At 35.7% G+C, this 20,262-nt stretch overlaps 1 protein-coding gene across 1 annotated transcript; it reads left to right on the forward strand.

Moving 5' to 3' along the window:
• Positions 1 to 267: 267 nt before the first annotated feature.
• FBXW11 (F-box and WD repeat domain containing 11) lies at positions 268 to 18,420 on the forward strand (the record flags this gene model as incomplete). The annotated part of the gene is made up of 8 exons (XM_012937228.3): positions 268 to 396; positions 3,335 to 3,608; positions 4,125 to 4,804; positions 6,749 to 7,093; positions 9,641 to 9,832; positions 14,581 to 14,727; positions 14,834 to 15,063; positions 17,011 to 18,420. 8 exons carry the CDS (start codon positions 268 to 270, stop codon positions 17,597 to 17,599), a joined length of 2,586 nt encoding a protein of 861 aa, XP_012792682.2. The 3' UTR covers positions 17,600 to 18,420.
• Positions 18,421 to 20,262: the final 1,842 nt, after the last annotated feature.

Below are 20,262 nucleotides of genomic sequence, written 5' to 3' on the forward strand. Positions count from 1 at the left end.
TGTTATCAAGAATATACTTAGGTTCTTACCTGAAGGGATTGGTGATCTACTACTATTAGACACAGAAGCTTGTTATACAAAAGCTTCTCCTATTCCGTCCACAACCATTAGAACCATTTTGTTTATCCCAACACTCTAGACGCATTAAACGAAAGTTGGATCAAATGAGAACACTATTGTTATGAATAAAACAGGCAATCCAGCCTATTGTTCTTTTCAAACTGGAACTGAGTGTTACTGATGGACAGTAATTGTCTAGTTTGAAATATGCGCATTGGACATTGTTTAGCTGCACAACTTGAAACTTGCGCTCTTCATAGGAGTATGTTCGCTGGTCAGCATAGAGATATTTGCTCTGACCGAGGGTGTGAAAACTGTCGGGAATTATCTGAAAACGTAAGCAGACATATCAGAAGGTCAATATCGCACCGCATGTGTCGTGCGTAGGACTAGAATATGATATATGTGATGCTCTGAGTTTGATTTGCAACTTAACCTAACTAATTTGCTTTGACCTGAGTATATCATTATCGGTCAGTACCCTGGGTCTTCCGTAACTTTAGAATGCTCTGGAGACTTTTCAAACTAGCATTTCTATCTTGGTTCTTATTGATCTGTAAGAATTTACTGGTTATCCCCATTTTGGGAACTTTAGGTAAATTTTGGGGTTTTCCCCAAAGTCATACTAAATATGGTAGTTCTCCCTAGAGTTTAGGGAAAACCTCTAAAGCTTTATAGGGTTCTGAGGAAGTATTGTGGGGAACCCAAGATTCCCCCAAACATTCTGGGGATTTCCCCAAACCTGGTGAAGTTTTGGTGTTTTTGTGTCATTTCCCCAAAGCTTTTTATAGCTATTTCCCCACATCAGGGAAGTTGGCATATTTCGAACTATCCAAACATTTTAGTGTAGTTTTATCATATTTTCCACGGTTTATACGATGATATCAAAGTAAATCAAAACCGTCCACAATCCCACAATGTAGGATTGTGTCACAGGATGGTTAACCGCCTATTAACTCCTATGAGCTCCAGTTACTGTACATGTTAGTGTTGAAAGTTCCACCCTCTATTATTTCTTAGAAGTTTACTTCAGCTGTTTTATAACAAACCCGGTCTCAATACAGACCACTCGTTCACTTCAACACTCACGAGGTCTCTATACGTTTATTATTAATACCATGAATTTTTATATCAAGCTTCACTCTGTTTACTGATAATGGTAACACTTGGTAATCATAGATTATCAGGTATTCTATTTGAGATAGGTTAGGCGTTACAAAACTACTTTCATATAGCCAACGAGAAGTTCGTAACTTACTCAACTCCCCATATGTGTATGGACTTGTATCACATGGCTTAATAAAGTTATATTTAGTTGTTATTTCTCGACAATGAGGTACTCTAACTACTCTCGAATCTTCTAATGGTTCATTCGTTTCCGCAGAATACGGACTAGTTCCCAGTCTGGAGATATTACGTCACTCGCTAACTACTACAAAATGACAGAGGGGATGCCCATCCATGATGCGGAGAACCGATAAGTGTCAAAGTCCCTTATACCTCTGACAAATGTGGCTATCAATGCTAAGTAACAATCATTTGTCTTTTGAAGGAAATACGTGACTTATCAAGTTTTGGATGACAATACCTTTCATTCCTGATGAGTGCTACATAACTTACGATATTCATATTATGGCTCTTCGTGAACTGGAGAACATAAATATGATAAACTTCGGATTCTTATCTTTTGTGAAGGTATCACATGTCACCGTCTGCAACGTCCATAAAAATAACTTTTTTACCGATTTGAACACATTGGTACAAGTAGTCACACAACTAGGTGAAATTGTGAAAGAGTGAAGGAAGAGGGCTGAGTACAGTCAAGTGAAAAAAATGAACAGAAATAAGAAAATGAAAATAGACTATGACAAGGAAAAATCAGTCTTTAAAAATAAAACCAGGAAATATTCCAGCTTAAGAAGTTCTCACTTTTATGAAAAACAAGACTGCTATCGATTCCTATTCTAAGCAATCTCTGTTAATGTTTCGGGCCACTAAGCCAAGTCGTCTTTAGGACCTTAACCAGTCCTATACTGGTAGTAAACTGTGCGTAGTTTTACTGAATGTCGTTCCTAACGTAATCTTAGAAACTTATGTGTAATTGATATACCGAATAGACAAGTGCTTTGTTCCCATGTTTTAGTGTCTTTATACTATGGGTAATTATTTCCATCATGGATATGCTTAGGGAAATAACATTCATTTAAGTCAGACGTTATCAATCCAGAACACAGCACAGGTGTGCTTTGGCCCAAGTTGCAATTACCATATTTACTCGGCAAAATAAAACTAACAAAGTAAATAGCAAAAGCTATCTGGATAATAAAGCATCAATAACAACGAGCAGGACTGAGTATTGAGAGTGTGGTTCGCAAAGACAAAGTGGAAAAGTATGTATAAAGGAATACTGAAATTCAAAATCATGAAAAAGATAGGTGGATTCATCGGCGCCATTGTTAACGATTCTGAGTAATGTCGCTCAAAGTTTCCAGCCACCAATCACGGTTGTTGCGCAGACCCCAAACAGGTAAACCCCACCGGTTACCATGGGACTGCATTTCCTGATGTTGCTCCACTGCCTTGTGGATTAGACCTTCAGGTCGAAGGCTCTGGGTGTGACCCCTTAAGAAAACCACTTGCTTAGGTTTGGTCACCCGGTCAGTATCCTATCGAATGATTTATGTGGCGCATGTCTATTTGGTGCGTTCTTGTACCCATGTTTGTGTGTTTAAATAAATAAATAATAAGCAGTACAAATTTATAACAGTTCGGTCGGTAAGATTCTGAACCTTCATCGACTGGAATAGTTTTGAAACATATTACTGATCTCTGGTCATCTTCCACCTTTACGTGTTATTGTTACTAAGATATAAGTGGATTAAGAAAAAGCAAAGAGCAACTTGTCTTACCTCACTAGTTAATGCGCAGTTTTTGTTGTTCCTAGGTTAGTTAACTAACTAACTTGTAAAGTCGTTTATTCCTCAGTTACAGCTATGATATATCTTAACTGTTAATTTAGGATTAATTTTGTTGTTTCCTTAACAAAAAACTAGTGGTAAAAACATCGAAACTTTTTTATTTTGGAAGGACACCATTGTCAAACTCTGCCACTGAATGACTCGCGTTTTATCACTTGTCCTGGTATAGTTATTTTCACAGAATCAGCTTGATAATCAAACCCGATTTGTTCGTTGATGGATCGTCTGCTTATAATTATTGTGATTCACAGTTGCTTTACTAATTTCGCTTTGTTCTTAACTTTTCCTTTATTTAGGTTCACTGTACTTGCATTTCCAATATCAAACGGTCAAAGCCGTCGTCTGATACTAGCACACCTGTCGATCAAAAGAAAAAGCGCCTGCATAATAATAGCTCTCCAGTTTCTATGGAGAAGAAAAACTGCATTGATACATTTACTTCTTGGTCAAATGGAGACCAAGTTGACTTCATTTGCAACCTGTTGTCGAAAATTTCTCACTTTCAACAAAGTCAAATCAATGATTTCTTAGAACCTCTCCTAAAGCGTGATTTTATTGTTGCGCTCCAAAGTAAGTAAACTTGCACAATCTATAAGATTAAACAAATTCTATGCTAGTGACGCGACGTTACTTGAATGCTACTGCTTTGGAAATCTGTGGCATTTCAAGTTTATCAATTAGTTTACTAGTCACGTTATCACTTTTAGTCAGTAGAAAATCAGGCCAGAACTGAGTTATTTGTCAACTTTTAGATAAGTCACCTTTATACATTTCTAGAAATTGTATGGGAATTTGATGTGTATACATTGTAATACTGTCTAATATTAGTTCATATTGCATAAATAACATGAATTAGTACGATATCTAGTACGTTTTATGTGTTTAAACTAAAAGAAGTTGTACTCGATAGAATTTACATAACTTGATATGATGGCCATAAATATCAGATGTAGGTGTATTTCTAAAAGCATGTTTTTGAAAGTGTATCGAACTATTTTCGCACACAATTGGTCTAAATAGAATATTGATCAGTCAGTCATTTCAAAAATCATTAATCTGTTTCTGAATTTTTTAATAATTTCTTAGATCGCGGTGTTCCTTATCTTGCTGAAATGATTTTAGTCCAGCTAGATGCATCTAGTCTTCTTTCAGTTGAACTCGCTTCTAGAGGATGGCAGTGGAGTGTTGCAAAGTATCAACTGTGGCGTCGTCTACTAGCTTGTCGTGTAGCTACTGATCCAGTTTGGCATGGGCTGTGTGAACGTAGAGGATGGATTGAATTTATTGACCACTCTGATCCAGCTTATTTACCTGCATTACTCGAGCGACGTCGGGTCCCCATAGGTGTTAGGCATAAACTAACTGAATTCTCCCCATTCCTTGATAGTAATTCTTGCATGGAATGTGAAGCATCAAAACTTTCTCCGAAACTAGAATCAACTGTTAGTGTAAATCGTCAGCAATCTCTAGTATGCCAGTGTCATTCAGACATTCAACATTCCTTAATATATCCTACTGATACACACTCCTACGTATCGAGAACTCAAAGTATCCCATTTTCAAGAGATTCTACAACCGATGCATCCAACACACCTAGTTGTTCTTTAAGCCCATATAATGCGAATGATGGATTAAATCATCGGCTTGTGAGTGCAACTTCTTTTTCCATGGAGACAGATCTACATGATGCACTCTCTTACGAAACAGTTATGTTTGCCCATCGCTTCTACAAACAACTTTATCCTCGCATAATTCGTGATATAGCAGTAAGCTTTTTTATTTACTTCTCTCTCGCTTTTTTTATTTTACTATGATCTAGCTTTGTTTATGGTAAAGTCTTTGTGCATTTGTTTCACCTATATTCACAAGCCACGTCATGTAGAAAGTCATGTTCAGTTTAACACTTAACGGTTGTGTGCGCTTGTAACAGTGAGTCAGTCATTCAGTGCAACGTAGAACCTGATAAGTATGTACATCGGTTCTAGTTGTCATACAATAATGTCATGATTAGCTTTCAAGTGTTATCTGTGGTCAGTCTTGAAGTGGTTATGAACTTACAACTTAACGGTTAAGCGCCTAGTAATTAAACTTTTAAATCGTCCCTCCACTACAGTTCTATAGGACGTTGAGATCGAAGTACACGTAATAGTTTAGAAAATCGGTGGCAACTTTTTACCTTTAACAACTTTAATTCTATTCATCCTGTACTTATCGGAGATATGAAAAGGATAGCTATTTACCCTTATTAGTATTTCAAATATTTAATCAGTTTATTAGTTTCTTTGTACTTATCATGATGATCGATATGATAAAACATTGTAGAAAATTTTTCATAACTAAAATGGTTGGCTTATGGTTATGCAAGTTTGTAATCAACTTTTTTGTAAGTAACTTATTGAGTAGAAAGTTGAATTTCTTAGCTTTTATTGTATACAACGAAAATGAAAGCTTTCCTGTCTGTCAAGATATAATCCTTTGATATTATAAAAATGGATCTAAACGATTCCATCCACCTCTAACCCTATATTCTGCAGTTCTTTTTGCGCATCAAATTTTCCTCATTTTTCTTCCTGTAAAAACTACTTATCAGTATTAACAATTACTAGTATGATTGTAGTATCTATAAATTTTTAACGAATATCATCCAATTTGTAACAGGTCATGGTTGTTTTTCATCTAAATATGATCTAATCAGTTACAATATAAGTATATAGGGAATTTTCATAACGTTAGCAACTATTCATGCTAATGTATATTGATAATGTTTGCCTGTCTCTATTTGTCTGTTCTAGTTAGCGACAAGTATTTTCGACATTTTTTCTCTCTTTCATTCGATAACATTTTTCTATTTATATTACTGAATCTTTTTTTTTTCTAGTCAAATAAATATTTGTTAATTTTATTTCAGTTTATTTATTTCTATGTAGACACTTGTTTCATCCAATTTTTAGGTCACATGTGTTTCATTGCATTCTACCTTTTTTTATATTCTACTCGTGTATAAACCAACTAAACTGTTCACATTCTGTAGTCTTGTGTTAATGTTGTTGTTGTTGTTGTTGAGATTTTCTTCTTCATGTATTCAGTACATATTGTAAAAAAATATGATAATTACCCTTTTAATGTTTTTTTTGGCTTTTACAATTTTTGTTTTCTTATAACAAGATATTACTGCAAGTGTATATTAAGTATTTGGAATGAAAACTATTTCAGTAGTTAATAATCAGTTCATTATACTAAATATAGAACCTTGAACAAATATGCATCAGTTCATATTACCATATTGTATGTATCACTACAGAGAGATGAATTTAATGAAGATAATGACAAACGAGATCGAAATGTAGTAAAAATGATAATAAAAAAGATAAAACAATTAAAATGTGATTCAGAAAGATGTATGAGGGATTACTGAAATTCAAAATCGAAAGATAAGGATGGATCCATTTATATCATTTTTAATGATTGTGAGCCGTGCCACCTAAAGTCTTCGATGCATTGGTGGTAATTTTTTACCTGTGGTCTTCAGCTGCTGACTATCATTGTCATTTAGACTAGTAGTATCAGTAGTCCTATTGGTGTCGTTAGGTAAATAATAGCGTTTATGTAGTTAAGTGTAATTTATTGTAAATGAGTAGCCTCAGATTTCTGCGTTTATTTTTATTTCCTTGCTTAATTTTGACAAATTGTCCACCGTTTTTTCTGTTCAGCGCGTCGAAGATAACTGGACCCGTGGTCAGTATCATTTAACTCGGATACCATGTCGAAGCGATGTCACAAAAGGCGTTTATTGTCTTCAGTATGATAAGCATAAAATTGTTAGCGGTCTAAGAGATGATACTATTAAGGTGTGGCAAAGAATTCCAAACATTTGTGCAATCAATAAAAATAAAGGATCTAGTTCTGATTGTACTACTACTCCCAATCCTGATGAGTCTGGGCATAAAGTCAGGGTGAGAAGTGACGCTCCTACGGCTGCAGGAGCAGCTGTTGAAGCACCAAATCAAGAAGGTTTCAATGCAGCAACATGTTCCGACGGTTACCATTGTACACAAGTAAGTTGTTGAAATTTTTAAAATTCAATACCGCCTATGACCAGTTTATTGAAGGCTCATAGGTTTGCAAATCTCACCATTTTCGTTCCTTTCTCCCAGTCCGTGTCATCCCATGATGTCTTCATATCCGGTGTTGTCCATTCCAACCTTGACATTTAAATCTCACATCAGAATGGTCAGGTCCTTTGTTGGGCACTTCTCGATGATTGACTGCAGCCTATCGTGGAATGAATCTTTAGCGTCTTCATTGTAAGTCGTCGGTAGGCGCATAGCATTGGATGACGTTCATTGAAATGCCCTCTTTCTTTGTTTTGAAGGAGGATTTGATGATCCTTGGTCCATGAGATTCCCATCCTATAAGTGCATTTTGTGCTTGTTTGGACAGCATCAATGCAACTCCTTGTGTATGTGGGGCATTTTCTTCTTCATGGCCGGAGTATAACAGAAGCTCTCCTGAGGTTAGTCGTTGTTGTCCAACTTTCGTCCAATGTGTTTCACTGATCCCAAGCACCTATAGGTTGTATCTCCGCATTTCTGCAGCAATTTGGAAGGCTCTCCCGGTGTCCCACATTGTGCGAAGATTCCACGTACCTAAATAAGTGGTTGCTCTGGTTGTCAGAAGGGGCATCGGCCTCGTAACTTCAGAAGGAACTCGGCTTTCATCATGAGGCGTCATAACTCTTCTAAATGAACACCTGACTCCCAGGGCAGAGTTTAAAAGGTTTGAATAATTTTTTGTGGTTAGCATTTTTTAGCGAGTTAGTTTTCTACAGGATGGTGTCGCTAACCCCATGCCCAACCCTCCTCTCTACCTGGGCTTGGGACCGGCGGTAGCCCCCGGAGAGGCTCCGGGCGGAGTTTAGCGGTTGTCTAGACGGAAATAGTTTGAGCGGAGTCACACTGATGCGATACACTAGACTCTCCGATAGCCGTTGCTGTCGAATAGGGTGCAGTTGAAGTGCTTGCTAACTTATCAGCGGTCATTAAACGAAAGACTGTGGTTTTAAGATCCTGTAAACTGTTTGGTGGCATGTGTAGCAAGTGCTGTCGTAGTGCACCCGGCAAAAGCCCTTCTACAAATCGCGGACAGAGAAGTCTAGGCTAGGGACTACCTCCAACTACCATCTAAGGCATAATAAATTCTGGAATCAAGGTGACACTAGTTTCTGTCATTTGTCTTCATATTATTCTAAATCCGTATATCCTATAACAATAATGGGTAGTTTGCAGGGGTTAGAAGTCACTATTCTACTGGATACAGGAGGAAGCCAAAGGTGAATTCCATGAACAACTGAGGTCACACTTAGATAGTTCTGGAAACGAGGCTGATCCAGATGTTGCTTGGAAAGATGTACAATCAGCTGTGGAAACAGCAAAGACATCTATTAATGATTTGAACCAAAGGGTCACAAAAAAAAAACCAATGGATTTATTCTAAGTCGATTTCACTGATGGGTTATCGTAAACTTTATACCTTTATTTCTACGAACTAATTCTTTCTTCCTGTACTATATCCTTATACACAATCTTTCTTTTATAAATTACTACCATTGAATTGACTACTTCTATGAGTTTTGTATTCATGTTGTTGTGCTAATGATGTGTGGCAACTTGAACCGATGCATATATGTGCCTGCTCCTACGTTGTAGCTGACTGACTTAGTGTAAAAAACACTATTTTATGTAAAGGTTAACAATACTACCTTTCATAATATTCATATTTTATGTTTTCCTTGTTTTTATTCCGAGCACTTGCTCCACAAAACTAAATGACCATTAGAACCTATATGGTATGTAACACTGGATTAATTTTGGAAAATCATTTCTTTTTAGTGTATTGCCAATCTATTGGATAAACATGTGATTTAATGTAACATTAATCATTTTATTTTGAGATCAGATAAAAATGAACGTTATGTCTGTATATATCTGAGTGTACCATTCAATCGGCATGTAATATCCATGTTAATTTGCAACTTTTTTATAATGTCATTATTAGTCAATCAATTCCATAAACCGGTGTTTTTCACTAGAGCGTCGATATATTCATCTCTAAGCAAATTAACCATGGAGACAGTGTTAGTTTACATCAGCTTATAACCTAAAATTCTCTACTTTCAACTACTGTTTTGAACATTTTTAAGATCTGCCCTTAGACCTAATTCAGATTGTGCAAGCAAAGGTTATCTTTCAAACTGTTCTTATTCAGATGATATGAAAGAACGTTTTATCACAAATAATACTTTTAATTCGGTGTTTGAAGATGGATTAGATGAATTAATGCAACCTAAATATCATATATCTTACTGTGATTAACATCTTTTGGTATTATAACTAGTAGATGGTACCCCATTTCACAAACTGAAGTAATTGTAGGGAAGTTCAGATATTACAATTTCAATATTTAAAATTCATTTATTTATCAGTGCTCCAAAAATTGTATCATCAACAGACCCTTGCATTCTTTTTCATCTAACTTAAACTTTGATGAAAGCAACTTGTTTAGGTATCACTTTCCTGTTCGATTATTTTTAAAAAAAAATCTAGGTCCTTGAAGGACATTCAGGTTCCGTTTTATGTTTGCAATACATCGGGAATTTGCTGATCAGTGGTTCCAGTGATACAACAGTTCGTTTATGGGATTTATCCACTGGATGCTGTTTAAATGTTATTAATCATCATGCTGAAGCTGTGCTGCATTTACGGTTTCGTAATAATATTCTAGTAACATGTTCAAAAGTAAGCGACATATTGTTTATTTTTATTCTTTTAAAAGTGCATTTATGCAAATATTTGTTTTCATTTTCATATAATAGTAAATCAATATATTGATGAATAGCTGGAGAACAGTGGTGATCCGATATAAACCATATCCTTTTTCATATATTTAAAACCCAACATTTGTTTTCTACATTAAAGCGCACAAGTTTCTTGGTGAATGGATTACTCCTAGACTGTGTTATTTTTGTATTTTACATTAATTTTATTATTAGAATAAGCAAACTTACGACTTATTTATCCGCAGCGTATCTAATACACTTCTCATAGCTCTAAATAGGGTAGATGGGATGTACTACAGGTGTTGTCTCCACGTCATTCATAATTTGCCGATGTTAGGACTGGTTGGAAAAAGCGGAGAGGTGGTCAATGTATGATGTGGTTTCGTGGCGTGAAAGTTGTATAGGACTGACTTCTATTGGACCTTCATTACCCCCTCGCTGGGGTCCTAGATATGGCGCAACACAGTGGCTGGAGACGTTATCAAACATGGCCCAGAATAGAAGCTAGCGGCAATTCTACTGTGTGTATTTTTCTTAACCGCTTCTCCCATTATCATTGTTATAATAATAATGAGGATATTACTATCATTATTGTTATTGCTATTACTATTATTATTTCACTCCTATATACTAATTTCTATTCAGTTTTGTTGTTTTTTATCATACTCACCTTCCTTTCTCTATCCCTTCACAAACTCATTTTTATTGTGTGGCGCATATTCATTTTGTTGCCCCCTTGCATTAATGTTTATGTGTTCAAATAAATAAATAATGCAATATTTTGCTGGTAGAAATGAATTTGTGAACACACAATTCGGCGTTGTATTAAGTGAACTTGTATAGTTGTGGATGTGTTCTCGAATATATTACTTTCTAGATGTCACGTAATATTTTAGGCATCCTGAGGATTATTTTACAGGTTATCCATTTTTTTAATTTTAAATTCGAACTGATTTATATCATGTATACATGTCAGTACAATAATAAGTAGCCATTTTGAATGAAGATTCTTTAACAACATTTACTATGTTCATCATCATAATGCACCTTACTGTAAAATCCAGGAAAGTTTATTGAAATGACAAAATAGTTCTTCAATAACATTGGTTATATTGAAGAATGATCAATTTTTAATATTGTAGGAGTTAATTGGAAGAAAGATAGGGTTGACCAAGTCAACAGTTGGTATATCACTACATGGAATCATTGATTGTTAATCTGAGGTGTGTTGTTGGTAGGTGCGGACTGTTACTGACAAACGCAATCGAGTGGTTTAAGAAGTTGGATGATATGGCTCAGAATGGGTCGCAATTTTTGGTCCTTTTTCTACACATCTTGCTAACTTGTTCTCGTTGTTCTAGTATGTTATTGCACCTTGGAGCTAACTCGCATCTCCACTAGGCGCTACATTGTTTATGACTCACCCATCATTAAGTATACACACTTACCTAGTTATGTCTGTTACCCTTCGTGAAGGATTATAAACCGTCCACCAGCATTCTCCATCCAACTCTGTCTTGGACAATCCTTTTCACTTGTTTCCAGTTGCTATTCATCCTCTTGATGTCTTTTGGTGGCCCCATGGATCTGACTCTAAGATCGTATGGATGTTTGTTATCGCCTATTCTCGTATATCATCGTCGACTTAAATCGCGTTATCCAATAACGGAATTAAATAAGTCGAATAACGAAAATTGACTTGAGAATACATATATTTCGTACATGAAGCGAATGAAACATAGCAAAGCAAAATGACACGTATGGAAGATGGCTGGGAAGCCAACTCCATTTTAGTCAAGCGTTGCTCAATATTTATAGTCAGACAAAATAAAGATACAGACATGTGATTAATGGGATAAGAAGGGCACACACATATACGTTCATACAAAAACAGTCTAGATTGATAAGCGGATAAATAACAAGGTCAAAGTATGGCTCGAGTAGAATGAATAAAATGGGATGTCCGGAAGCTAGAATAAGGTATATGGGCTTGACATAATAACTGACACTACAGTCTGCTTCGAATTCTCGACGGAGTGTTTTTTGGCCTTCCTTTGTGCAGTTACTTCTATGTCTGATTTCAGTGCTTCAGCTTATTATCAGGTGCTGTTGATTTATCTAATGGCCATCCTGATTTCTTTGATCGTTGGTGGAGTGACAACTACAGTGAGGTCTGTGTGTGCTGCTTCGATGTTCGGTGGGTTGAGTGGAGTTGGCCTATTCAAGAGTTCCTCGAAGTATTCTACCCATCTGTTCTTCTGTTCGTGAATCTCAGTGATTGACTTGCCTTCTTTGTCCTTAACTAGTCTCTCTGGTGTACTATATTTCCGTCAGTTTCTTCGTTGTGTCGTATAGTTGTTTCATATTTCCTTCTCTTTCAGCTTTTTCCTCTGCCGTTGCTAGGTTTTTCATGTATTTCTACTTGTCAGCTCTAATGCTATAGAGTGTTCAGCTTGTGCCTTGACTTTCTCTGTCATTGTTCGACCGTTGTTAATTGCTATCTTCTTGTTCTTCCTTTCTTGAATCTTGTCCAGGGTTTTGATAGAGATGCGTTACTTATGATAATGCTTCTTGCTTCCCAGAACCTGACAGGTTGAAGTTAGTGCTTCTTTTATCCCGTTCCAATTGTCCTACATAGTAGTTTCTTTCAGTAGATCTTGTAGGGCTCGGAAGATGTTGTTGAGAGCTATCTTGAATTCATTGTTTTTATCAGTATGTCGAAGGAAGACTGTAATAAACCTTTCTATTACTGTTTCCCAAGTTGTCCATTTCTTCTTTAGCTCCAGTTTCATCTTGGCTACAGTCAGGTGATGATCTGAATCTATGTCAGCTCCTCATGGGTCTCACGTCTTCCATTGACCTGCTGAATGTTTTAGTGATACAAATGTGATCGATTGGTTGTTAGAAGGAGCATCGGCCCCGTTACTTTCGAAGAATATCGGCTTTCATCATGAGACGTCATAATTCTTCTGAATGAAGATCCTTCAACTTGCAGGCCAGAGTTTAAATGGTTTAATTTGTTTATTCTGGTTAGCGTTGTTTTAGCAAGGTTGTTTTTTACGGGATGGGGTCACTGACCCCATGCCAAACTCTCCTTAATCCGGTCTCGGGACTAGCAGTAACCCTGGAAGAGCTACAGGCGGAGTTAATTATATCATACTTTTCCCCAGTTATAAAGAGGTGTCTTATGAAAATTTTAGTTGCCTTTCTTTTAACATGATTACTCAATTATCATGTTCATGTTTACGTACTTGTGGTAATTGAGTCCTACTGGCCAAAGTCAAATTAGTCTGGGTTGGGTGAGTTCTTAACCTTGAAATATGATGATTGGGAGCGATCGGTCAGTCATATGCAACATATTACATCGGTTCAGGTAGTCACACCACAGTAATACAGCGAGATGAAATTGTGAAGACAAATTCTAGCCTTGTGAAGGTAGTAATAGCATTAGTAGTAAATAATAGAAAACATTAGGAAGTGATTGTTGTAATCAACAATTAACTAGCTTCCGTACTCCAATGTCTATTAGGTTTATCTAAAATGTCTAACCTGTTCTAATCTGATTTTGTGTATATAAAAATTTGCACTATCATGTAACGTCAATGAATGTAATCGTTATACATTGTTATCTAGATACCTTAGTTGTAGAAGTACTGTTTGTCATTACCATGTTAACTTTAATGAGATATAGGTTTCTTCATAAAAATAATACACAATGATAATAACTCCGATTATCAAGTGAATGTATCCTAGACTTATGATCTTTTTAGTTCATTTTCATTTGAAGAGTGTTATCTTTGACAAAATACTTTCATCTTCTTTAGTACTTGTAATTTTTTGACTTCATTATTACTATCAGTGTCGACCACATGATTTGAAAACTAGACATCATAACAGCAAACACCTAAGCATGTTTTCACCTCTGATACATTACTCTCTTATCGCATACTTCTAATAATTAAGAAGATAGAAAATTCGAGATGGTGTGGAAAATTTGTATCTCAGGTAAAGTTCCACACTCTGAGCTGGATGGTTTGGTCGTAGAACTTTCATTGTTCTTCTGAATGACGTCATTGGCACAAACTTCAGGTAGAAGTGAAGTGTTCGGATTTCCCAACATATGACTCACAGCTTGTCCTGTCGATCTCGATCTTGATTGGTCAACTAAATCATCCAGCTCAGACAACAAAACTCCAGCTAAATAGTGAGAAAATGGAAGGTTTTATATACACTTCCAACTAACATCAATGCTACAGTATGAAGTGCATTGGTATTTATCGAAAATTTAAAAGTATCATTAAAATTCAACTGATCAAAGAATGCAAACTTCAGAGTATCAGGTTGTGGTTTCATATATGTAGCTTAGAAATTTCAAAATGGTAATCTAAACGTGTGTTTTCTGTAGCACACCATTGATTCAGTGAATTTATTTTTTCTTCTCTAGTCATATATTCTATATTATAATTTATTTTACTACCACTGATACTACCTACTATGTCATTCTTCTTGATAATTTTTTTCTGGTTGTGTTTATATAGTGTAGCGTCTTGGTGTAATGCACATATATGCCAGGTTCTAAGTTCTTTATAACTAACTGATTAGTTGATTGTTCTCAGGAAATATTACATTTCCCGTACATTATAATATCAACAAGTTCAGTGTTTAAAGTTATATTTTCCCTTTGTTTCATTATTTCATCAATTTTAGGATCGCAGTATTGCAGTATGGGATATGGGTCCTTGGCCAAAAGATGTTCAGTTACGTCAAGTTCTTGTTGGACATCGAGCTGCTGTTAATGTTGTTGATTTCGATGATAAGTACATTGTTTCAGCTAGTGGTGATCGTACAATCAAAGTGAGTAAACTTATTATATTTATTTTCAGATTATTATGTCTTATTTGATTAAACTTCAATCATCTTAGACTTTCAACTTGTTTGATTGATTTTCAAATAATTATAGGTTTGGGCTACGGATACATGTGCTTACGTGCGTACATTGACAGGTCATCGTCGAGGTATTGCTTGTTTACAATATCGTGATCGATTAGTGGTTTCCGGAAGTTCCGATAATACAATCCGTATTTGGGATATTGAGACTGGTGTATGTTTCAGAGTTCTTGAAGGACATGAAGAACTAGTACGGTGTATCCGCTTTGACTCTAAACGTATTGTGTCAGGTGCATATGATGGGTAAGTGTTGTTTTTGCTATTAATATTAATATTATTATATTGTATGCAATGTATGGAAAGTTTCCCTATGTATTTTAAATTTCCTCAAGGACAATCAATCAGTCATAAGTGGCATAAAAACTGGCACATATATCTGTCGATTCGAGCTGCCATGGTACACCAGCACAGAAAAATAAAAGTATCAAGACAAATCCCAGAGCAGTAGAAACAATGACAGTTTTAATGAAATTAGAAACACTCAGCATAGACAATACGTCTCTATACAACTAAAAATTAATTTGTTGAACAAAATATGTAGGATGATTTTAAAAGTCAATATCTAAGGTAAGAGGAAGAGTATTGAGTGCTTCTGCACCATTGCTACTGATTCCGAATTATACCAACTAAATTATCTAATCATTAGTTGCGAAAATTATACTTTCCTTAACCAGGTGTTGGAGACGTTAGATTCCCAGAACTCACTTGGGAAAGGACTTAATTTTGTAATTTTATCTAGAAAATTTGAATTTCTTTGTTTTCGCGTCAAAGGCGCTCTTGTCACCTTCATGTTGTATTTCCCACTTGGGAGAATCATAAATGCCATTGTTCCGTTGCGTCTTTTATTATGCTATTTTGTAACTCTCCCCAAGGACGGTTTTGCAATGTAAATATACGTTTTGAATTGTGTTTGTTGTTATCGCTCGTTTCTGGCTGTTTGCAGAATATACTTTCCCATTCCAAGCTTGGACTTCTCCCTCTAGTTAGCGGGGCTGGGACGCATCAAATAGCTAGCTTACTGGTCTTGGTCACTGAGTCTTTGTTCTCGTTTGCAGGTCAAATGAACTCGTGTTAGCTTCAAACCTAACAATTTGGTCCTTTTCCAAGTGAGTTCTAAGGATCTAACGTCCCCAACAGTTTGCGGAAAGATTAGCAAATATTAGCGATTAAGAGTGTATGTATTGTGTGCTGCCATAACATTGAAAATGATAACTTCAATTATTCATCTGCTCTTTTTTTTATTACATAACCTATGCTTAACTTTAATCATTACTCACTCTATAAGTCGCACCATGTACAATATGTTCATAATAAGAGGAACTGACATATTTTGAACAGTGCAATATATATATATATATATAAACTCTAGATACACTATATTTTTAATTGATTAATTAATTATTTTAACACGTAGATATTGGTACAAGGAGGCACCAATTACATATGCGCCAGACAGACCTTGTTTGATATGTGTGAGGGCTTTGATACTGCCCGGGTGCCCAAACCGAAGCGGGTGGTTTTCTTAGGGGAGATGCAGTCCGATGGTAGCAGGTGACCAACGATTGGTTCATACGTCATTTGTTCCCTCAGGATAATGGAACCTATGTACACCAATAGTTTGGAATCTGTGTTTTCCAACTCCCCCAGGTGGACTCTCCATGTCCACCGACCCAGTTAAAGCGCCGGACATTCGTTTTTCATCCTCTCGATTTCGTAAACAACACCGCTGATGCGAGAATGCAGTGAGTAGCACTTCCCTGGCAAAGGCTATATACGCGTGGCCATGTGAGAGCATTTCGAGAGGAAGAGCGGACTCTTCCCACTCTCGGCCGTACCAGAGCATTTGGGGCATATTTTTAATTAATCGATCATTGAATAACATTGTCACTAATCTTATGCTTATCTAATCCTTTAATACGGATTACATTGTATCGATCAAATTATTATTTAATTACTAGTCTATTTATATTGAAATCATGTTCACTATGTTGATATATGTAAGATATTGGTTAGAGGTTAGTTATTTAACTACAATTCACCATAATTAGATTTTATACTAACTGTTGGTTATTAGTCGTCAAGAGGTACTTGAAACCTTTAAGAAAATTAATTTGTTTGATTATTATTATTATTTGTTACATTTTAATTGTATTCACTATTGTTAATTCACTTTGATTAATTACTTTATAGAAAAATTAAAGTTTGGAATTTAAAAGCTGCACTCAATCCTCGTTCTAAACCAAATCAATTATGTATTCATACATTACAACAGCATACTGGTCGTGTGTTTCGTTTACAATTTGATGATTTTCAAATTGTTTCATCATCACATGATGATACTATTTTAATATGGGATTTTGCACGACCAGCTACTGGAAGTGAAGAACGTGATGATGGATTTGATGATGGAATAAATGCTGCATTAGCATCACAAAATAATTGTCTCTGTTCATTAAGATCAGCTGCTGTACAATGTCATGTACAATCAGATAATATTAATACTGGAGGTGGCTGTAGCAGTAGTAGTCATACTAATACTAATAATAATAATAATAACACAAACGACAAAAATAACTTAACACTTGTCTCCATTGATAACAAGAATAGTGTTACTGCTTCCACTTCCACTGCTACTATTACTAATGCTAACATCAACACCATTACCACGTCTACTATTAGTGGCAATAATAATCCTAATGATAATTTCAGCAATTCTAATAATTCCATTATGAATCCATCCAAATCTAGTTTTATCTCATCAACTAATAGAAAAATTTAAAGAGAAAACAAATTAAATTGGTATCAACTTACCAATATTCACATTTATCATTAATTCTAATTTAACTTGCACAGTAATTTCTTTTTCCTATTTTCTATCTCTTCTCTCGATGTTCATGCTTCTATCATTCATGTTTATCTTTGAATTTGACGATGATGTTGAGTATTTAGTTATTTTTACTCATGCTTATATATATATCGGCCTATTGTTACTGTTATCAATATTATTACTGTTACTTTCGGTTGTGTTATTTTACAACTTATCGGTAAAATGATTAGTCAGAACATGATTTTTGATTGCTTTTAATGGTGTATGGGTGGTTTCAACTCCCCGGTTGCCTAAACTGTGGGAGTGTACTTTTTATGAGGTACCTGAACAGAAAACTAGATAGGTAGTGATCTGGACAACATGGACCGTGAACGTAAACCGTAAAAAGCAGTTGTCTTGAGGTCGATCGTACACGGGTTTTTTATAGCATTTCATAATGTGTTAGTTTTATACTTCTAAAACCATACCGCAAGCGATGGAAATCCGCGGAACAAGGTGAAATGGTGCACATTTAGTGCAGAACATTTTAATGCCTCCCTTCCCTTATGGGAAGGCAGCATCTCTGTAGATACTAGTTGTCCGAGAGAAACATCTTGCCACCGTCACATCCCTGTTCAGTCATTAGTCTGATTTCTCCTTTGAAACTTAAATTGTTTTGTCTAGTCTTATTGTTCTCCGATCTATCTACCAAACGAACGAGTGTCCCAACTGTTGTGATTTTAATTCCGGCTAATTATCACGTGAATTATTCACCAATCGGAGTACAATCTCAGCACTGTGTTAAAGCAATGACGTTCAACTGGTATGAGCAGCCTAGCTTCCTTATCGGTCCTTTTTCCTCCTAGCCCTACAAGTTGAGTTCAGACATCAATATATAGGTATACATAATCCAGTTACTGAATAGTTATGCGATAAGAATATATATATATATATATATATATATATATATATATATATATATGTATATATATCATACTAGTTCATCAATGGTTGTCAGAAGTTGTCCGTTGTTTAACCTTTACTAAGATATAACCGACAGTATAGCTCGTCTGTGTCATTGCAATATGCAAACCGGCCTATAACATCAAGGTAGCAGCTATAGACAGTCACAGATGAACTATTCTTATGTGTAGCGATTGGTTTGTTGTTTCGAATAATCAGGTTCTTAAGGGCGGGTTTGATTAAGACAAGTGGTTAATGTTGTTCGTTGACAGAAAAAAACTTGATATTATGGTTTACACTAATTGGTCATTGAACAGTAACATGTCACGTTTTTCATGTCCGTTATCACTGGGCAGGTTTAAGTTCCAATGTCTTTGGTGGCTAAGAACAATCTGGATGAAGCCTTAGTGTTATTCGACAGTCAATCACATTTCTCGTCTCCAGGAGAATAATGTGTTCCGTTCAGTTTGATCTATACCACAGTCGTCGATGTTACCACTGAGTAGGTATTATCTCCTCTGTCTGACATGACAATAATTAGTCAGTAAATAGTAACAAATATTCTCCATTTTCTAGTCATTATTACTGATCTGATTATAATCATAATACAGTATTCGAGATGGGTTTGCAAAGAACTGCAATTTGTGGTCTAAGCTAAAAGATAGTCGGAGGAAGCCCTGAACATGTATTTCGTGCTGTTTGGTACTCATCATCAAGGCGCACCTTTAGTCGTGGGGCAACTGGTTCTTTACATGGGATCCGGACCCTTATCACTCATCCTCGCTGTGTGAGATGCTATTACTGAGCTATTTGACCCGACACTGACTATCGAATACTGCGGGCGGTTTGAGTAAATTGCCGACGGTTATTTGATTTATGCAAAATGAAAAAGTGGAAGGATCAAGGGCCGTGAAATTCAAACATACAGCTATCGGATAATATTCAACGAAAGAAATGTAATCTCACAGGCATAGTTGAGAACTGATAATTCCAAAACGTTGTGGATTTAATATTATGTAAATACACTATCCCGATGAAGAGAAGTTACTTAAGTGTTCTTTAAACAATGACTAATCACATTTACCTTCTCAGTGCACCTTACTATCAAGCTAAATATATGTTGGTTTCCCATTTTCTAAGAAGTTTAAATATAGGCAAACAGGATCATCCCAATTTACTGAAAGTTCAGTTTTGCACATTTAGGTATCCCAAAACGCGATTTAAATACACTTCGTGCAGTTTATACATAGTATTGTTACATTACTTGGATCTACGATTTCTCCCCTAACTTGTATGGATTAGTTTTTTTAGAAAGTGTATTATCATATCTGGAACAGAATGATAAGAATTCATCTATTGCTTTACAGTTCAAAGTTGTCCATACCAAAATGTTTAAATCAGATTTAAGTATTCAAAGAGCACTTTTACCAAACTGAAATTATCCTGTAAACTTCAATGATACTTAAACTTTGTACTGTCCTTTGTTAATGATGTAAGACAAACAACAGTCACTGTTATTATATATACCAGGTCAAAATCTAAGCAATGATGTAATTTTTATTCATTGAGTTGGATATTATTTCGATTACGTGACTATGTGATTGTGTTAAACTGATTAATCATTAGCTAGTAAACCATGTTTACCATATTTTTATGTCTTTAGTACTGAGTGA

The sequence above is a fragment of the Schistosoma haematobium genome, chromosome 3, assembly GCF_000699445.3.
Source record: "Schistosoma haematobium chromosome 3, whole genome shotgun sequence".
Taxonomy (NCBI): domain Eukaryota; kingdom Metazoa; phylum Platyhelminthes; class Trematoda; order Strigeidida; family Schistosomatidae; genus Schistosoma; species Schistosoma haematobium.